Source organism: Branchiostoma floridae, chromosome 2, assembly GCF_000003815.2.
Source record: "Branchiostoma floridae strain S238N-H82 chromosome 2, Bfl_VNyyK, whole genome shotgun sequence".
Lineage (NCBI taxonomy): Eukaryota > Metazoa > Chordata > Leptocardii > Amphioxiformes > Branchiostomatidae > Branchiostoma > Branchiostoma floridae.
In genome coordinates this window covers 404,472-410,678 of record NC_049980.1, presented here as the reverse complement: position 1 = coordinate 410,678, position 6,207 = coordinate 404,472, and the positions used below count along the sequence as shown (strand labels likewise).

Below are 6,207 nucleotides of genomic sequence, written 5' to 3'. Positions count from 1 at the left end.
AAAAAAACATGAGGTATCATTCCATATTAGAAAATGTACAGGTTCCGCAGTCGCGGGCGGACTCTGAGGTCTTGGCAAAGAGTCGGGACGGGGCGTATCGCTCCATGTCTGTAAAGGTCGCCTTCCTCAACTAAACCGTCGCCGCATAATTTGCCACAAAGACTGCGAACGCTGTAAAGCTGATCGAAATACATTCGCTATCAGGAGCCAACAGGTCGCCAATTTGTCGCTTGAAACTTCAAAGTCAGGTACCGATTACTTGTACACCTATTACATGTAACGGGGGCCGTCCTAAGATGTGCCCTTCCCTAAGAAGAGAGAAAATTCCAAAAGCTTGGCAAGTTAGGGCGCACTGTCTAACGTAGCTCAAAATCGGAATTTATATTCACGATAACGTCCTCGGTGCCAGTTATAACGCAGAGGGTGAAGGGTCCATGAACAGTAAGGATGCCTTCCTTATTCAAGTATGGTCTCTAGATGAATGTGATAAAAATTCATTGATCAAAACTTGACCACTCTTTGGCAACTAGTGATGGAGCGCCGTGAGTTCGAGCGCGTAATAAAAGCGGGCATCTTAGGGCGGCCCCGTTAAGTCGTGTAAAATACATTTCTCATCAAGAAAACAAAATCTACCCAGGAAGGCCCTGAGTCGATCCCGTGACCTGTAGGTCCACGAGTCAAGCTTAACTTGGCTATAAGTCGCCACTTCAACAAAAGATCCAGCATTAGTATAGAAAATCCTGTAGACCCTAGAATAACATTACGCCCATGCCTATTTCTATGCAAATTTCTCAACCTTTTCATTCGCAGAGCTGAGAGAACAACAAAAGTCTGCAGCGGTTTTTCGTCATTTCTATGCATTAGCAATAACCTTCCGCCATGTCGCCCCAAGAGGAGAAAGAGTCCCCTGAGAAAGAGTTCGCCGGTAACACGACTCTACACGGACTTAACAGGGTATGTGCTGCATTTTGTATTACCTGAGAAATAGAATAAGGACGGGTGGACGGAAATTGATTTGTTTCAGCAAAGCAGCGTCTGTATAGGCATGAAAATGCCGACTTCCATTGACCATATCCAGGCGGGATGGGGTGGGGGGGGGGGTCTTCTAAAGGTGCCTGCGCCAACTTTGACGTCTAATAACTACTAAACGGCTTCTGCTGAACAATTACACTTGGTGACTTTTCCTAAAATATCTTTGCAACAATTTCCAAAAAAATATTAATTTCAAATTCTTTCTGTTGGCATGACAATATTTTTTTTTTACAACATTTAGTAATTTTGGTTTGAACAATGTTATTTTTTTTCGCTTTATTAATCGAATGTTATCTATAATTTTATGATTTGTCAGATCCAGGACCACATTATTTGGATATAATCCATGATATAAATGAATGATTTAAAAGTCGGTAAAATACTTGCAAAGGTTGGCCGCTCAAAGGTTGCCCAAGCATCAGTAAAAATAACATACTGTTCTAATTGTTCTGTGTGCCGTTCTGTACAAGTGCCAAAGAGCGTTGTTAAATTTTATCATCAGTTGATCCGTTTCTAGCATATGGCAAGAATCTGTGGACATATCCTTATAATGTTCAGAAGATGGGTGGGGGTCCTGAAAACAAAAGCCAAGCTTGATAATGGGCCCTTAAGTGACGTTCTGCGCTACTGGAGTTTGTTTGTTTGTTTAATTAGAACAAAAAGGAAGAAATCCCACCATTTTAAAGACCGCCATACCCAGGATTTTCTGTCAACTGATATATTTGCAGCATGTAAAACATGAAAGATGATAATGCTTTAGCATGAAAGGTGATAAAGCATGATAAATAATGTAAAGAAAGAGGGCTTTCCTGCGGTAGATCCGGGATAAGTGTACAATACCCCGATATTCACTGGATCTATCTGAATAATTGATATCTGTCACTGTGCTGAAGGGTTGTTGCTGTTGTTGTTGCTGTTATTCTACTTGTGATATCTGTAATTGTATATGTCAGCAAGCTGCCTTTATTTCAAGGTTCCAAAACGTGCCGGCGCCATCTTTGACGTAGTATTACTCCCAGAAGGCTTGTTCTAGGATAACGAAACTTGGTGATGTTTCCTAGAATATTGTTGGCAACTCTTTCTTTTTTTAAATAGCGTACTTTTGATATAGTTACATCGTTGTATGTCTTGTTATAACAGTCCATGAATATTAGCTGCCTACATTTTGATGTAGAAGGCTAATGGGCTGAATAATGTTTCCAAACTTTCCATAGAGTAAGTTTTTATAATTTATGTGTCATTTGTCGTCTTGAGGATCTCAGGCATCTGTTGTTCATTCTTTTTCACCAGATTGTGATCGCCCCAAGCGGTTACTTCCGGGTCCTGTGGGTTTTTGCCATTCTGGCTTCATATAGCGGATTCTCATACATGTTGAGCTCTATGTAAGTACATTGACTGATTTGTTGATTGGTTAATGAATTGACTAGCCTGGGTACCATAAGGGTAGTAGTTCGCTCTATGTTCGCTTCTGCAAATGTAGAGAAGCGACTGTATATAGTGTATAATAAACGCCGGAGCGTACCACTTTCCATATAGAACCCAGGCTATAAACTGATTGATACATGTATTGATTGATTGATTGATAAACCTGTGTATCTTTTGAAAAGGGAACTATTTTAGTTGAGAAATCTCAAATGTGCTTGCTGCATCACTGACTAAAATAAATCCTTCCGCGCTGTTCAGGATCATGGACTATTTCAGCTACGACACCATCACCGATACGAAGTTGCAGTTTACCGATGGCTTACCATTTCCGGCTGTCACAATCTGCAACATGAACATGTACGTATCCCGTGACCTTATCCTAATCAATTCCCTGTAACAATTGAAGTGGAAACAGATCGAGAATACTTGTTTAGGGAACTTTTTCATTATTGTCTTCGTAACGTCATTGATTTAAGTAAGGCTATCCACGGTATACATATGTATGCCCTGCAAATGCTTAGCTACTTTAAGGAACTTTAAGGAATAATGCCAGCTACACCAGTTTCAAATGTAGGATGTCCCGGTTGAGTAACAGCACTTTCTCCTATTGCGTCAGACTCCTCAATGAAAACTTGCAGTGTTTTTTAAAGGAATCGGACATGTCAGTCCAGCGTATTTAATATGTTGTATATATATATATGTATACGTATATGTGAAATTTGTGATCATTGTACAAAATTGCAATTCAGCCGTTAGGCTGCAACAGTTTTTTAATCCAATAAACCATTTCTCTCTCTCTCTCTACAATTTGAAAAAGGGGGGCCCCCTAGGCAGTTTGTGGGCCACTTTCTTACTGTTCTTTCGGATGTGACCTTATCATTGCCCTTGGGCTATTTTGGAGTAAGGCCGAACTTTTTTTTAATCGCAGTTAAACTCAACATGGGACCCCACTATAAGTAGACCTACGAGTGAAAACACTGGGAGTTCTTTCCAGGTATCCACATTGCTCCATACAACAAAACACCGTGGCATCAAATAGGCGTCATTTTAGATTCGTCAATCAAGACTTCCAAACTCCTAATGCTAAGCTCTAAGCAAGACTCGCTTTCATTTCACGTGCTGTGGAGGCAATCCGGTATATCATATTTTAACATTCATTGATTGTTTCGCCCGTTATTTCTCTTCGTGAAGGTTTGATGCCGGGAAACTGACGTTAGTAGAGACATCTTACCTGTCTCCGTACCTGTACAGAACTCAGTTAGACATCCCCACTCTCCTGGCCATCGGCTTCAATCCTGACGATACCATCAACTCTACCATAGGGGTGAGTACGGATTAAACTATTGTTTGCCTTTCGAATGAAGCTTCATATGTGACATAGTAATACATCTATACCCTTTCCGTACACAAAGCTATGCCGCAGTAACACGAGCGTGCAAATGTCCGTATCAGGTCCGTATTTACGCTTTTTTGCACAATACGCACCTCGTACGCATCTAAGTTGTTTTGTGCCTGATTTAGCTATGTGTACCAGGTGGCAGTGTGTACTGCACATGCCTGTGTACCTAAAACTGACACAAAACGATTAATATGCGTATGGGTCAGTGTGCATTGTGCGCACGACTGTGTATATCATATGAGACTTAACTGGTTGTGCAAAAGAAAACCCAATATCACATACCATGTCCGTGGGACAGGTGCATTGCTAACCATTGGTATTTGATTTATTTTTTTTCGGACGAAACAGAACATAACATTACAAGATATCGTGTTCCAAAACGGCTTTGACATCAACCCAGATCGCATGTCACTCTGCTTCTGGAAAAACGAGGCTTGCACCTATTTGGTAAGTCAACTCGTGTTGAACTGTGTTGTTCACCAATGCCACTGTTAAGCAAAGTTCACTACTATTAAATGCATGAGCCTAACGTCCATATTGGCCAATTTTATACAAGGTTCTACCTTAGAGGCTCTTTTGTCAGTGAACAGTTTCAGATTCTTCGCCTTCTGTAGCTAGAGGGAGGTTATCGGCCAATCACGTTTCTGATTGACCGTTGGCTACGACCTGATAGGCCAGTTACTAAGCCCTCCTACAGTGTTCAATCTCCCAAGCCAAATCCTTAGGGATACTGCTCTTATAAAAAAACTATACATTGCTATCAAAGTTAACATCTTTCTTTTCATTTCTTTTTATTATACTGTACATTCACACAGAACTTTACACATTCGTACACCTCCTTCGGCAACTGTTACACCTTCAACTCCGACAAGTCCAACACGCTATGGCAGACGATGGAGGGGCACGGAAATGGTCTCATGGTCTTTGTGGACGTTAGAGCGGTAAGTGAATATAAGAAATGAGCTTGAAGATTATTGATCATCATATATGCTAAAGTAATTCGTGTGTCCATGCTCTTTTATGTACTTAGTCTTATGATGCGATACATTGTGGCAGATTATCAATCAGTGAAGGATAATATCTGGAATTTTAACCCCCAAATCCACATTATATGTGACGTCACCTGTCCAAGGGGATCCGCGCCCCTTGCACTTTTAAGAGCCAACCACATCTTCGAAATAGAGTAGGGCCATGTTCTGGTGGGCGATATAGCAAAGCTTTCTGTCTGGAGGTAAGCTTGTTGAGCCACAACAAATCACCTGGATCGGGGCCTGGCGAACCTCATTCTCGTATCAGCCAAACACATGAGTGCATGTCCATTTCTAGGCAGATAGACATTATTTGAAGAACGAAGAACAGAACATATGATGGAAGCTTATCTGTGTTGTTAGCAATCATAGTGCAATGCTCAACTTCCTTCCAAGACATTAAGGCATACCTCACCTCACCAATTCCATAGCCTCACCGGCCGTAGGGGCACCAACTCCATCAACAGAAGTTCTTCACCTTCGCTGTCCTCAGCCAAGGTTGCCAGATGATGGACTGTTTGTACCGACCATTCTTTCAAATCACTGGTCCAAGTCCGTCGAGGACGTCCCCTAAGCCCTGCACCCTCTGTCCTTCCCTGCAGTATAGTGTGAGTCAGAGTGCCCTTAGGTCTGACTTGTAGCATGGCCAAACCGCTGTAGTTTCTTCTTTTTCACTATGCACGTATACACGGATGAACATTTCAGAGGCAAGTTTTCTGGGCGGGAGTTACGAGACAGTCACTTGATGTGCTTTGTGGGTGATGCATCCCTTTTCCTTCCTCCCTCCCTCCCTCTCTATTGAATGATTGATTGGTTAGTTCTTTGTAGGATTGTTCTTTTTTAAAATTTCTCCCCCAGGATCAGTACACGGAAAGCTATTTCTCAGGAGGGAACTCTGAAATCGGACTGAAGTTACTGGTTCATGACCAAGATGAGCCTCCTATGATGGAAACCCAGGGCATCGCCCTCGCACCGGGGAGCCACGCTTTCATCGGCGTCAAGCGGACAGTGGTGAGTCCCCAACACTGAAAATAGCCTTTGTTTATATTCCATATTCAGTAATATGCCTCATGGTGTAATACACCAAAGAATGCCCACAAATCGTTAAGGGCCCCTATTATTATTTTTTCATTAATAATCTATCAAACTACTATCAAAATGACAGTAGGGTACCAAAATGTTTTATTGTATACGATACAGACTTCCGGACACCTTTGACCTATTCCTGACGTCATGATTACGGTAAAACTTCCGGTATCATGATACATATTCCATTCTTTTCAATATAAGAATGATCATAGGACTGATTTCTCATAGCCAAAA

The 6,207-nt window shown here is 41.7% G+C and overlaps 1 protein-coding gene across 1 annotated transcript in view; it reads left to right on the top strand.

The window, feature by feature from the left end:
- The first annotated feature begins 817 nt into the window (after positions 1 to 817).
- LOC118406155 (acid-sensing ion channel 1C-like) overlaps positions 818 to 6,207 on the top strand; it is a 10,046-nt gene continuing 4,656 nt past the window's right edge. The window contains exons 1-7 of the mRNA XM_035806042.1: positions 818 to 954; positions 2,323 to 2,414; positions 2,716 to 2,814; positions 3,649 to 3,781; positions 4,205 to 4,303; positions 4,672 to 4,797; positions 5,743 to 5,895. Of these exons, the coding sequence (XP_035661935.1) occupies positions 880 to 954; positions 2,323 to 2,414; positions 2,716 to 2,814; positions 3,649 to 3,781; positions 4,205 to 4,303; positions 4,672 to 4,797; positions 5,743 to 5,895 (777 nt within the window). The 5' untranslated portion in view covers positions 818 to 879. The remainder of the gene's footprint in view (positions 955 to 2,322; positions 2,415 to 2,715; positions 2,815 to 3,648; positions 3,782 to 4,204; positions 4,304 to 4,671; positions 4,798 to 5,742; positions 5,896 to 6,207) is intronic.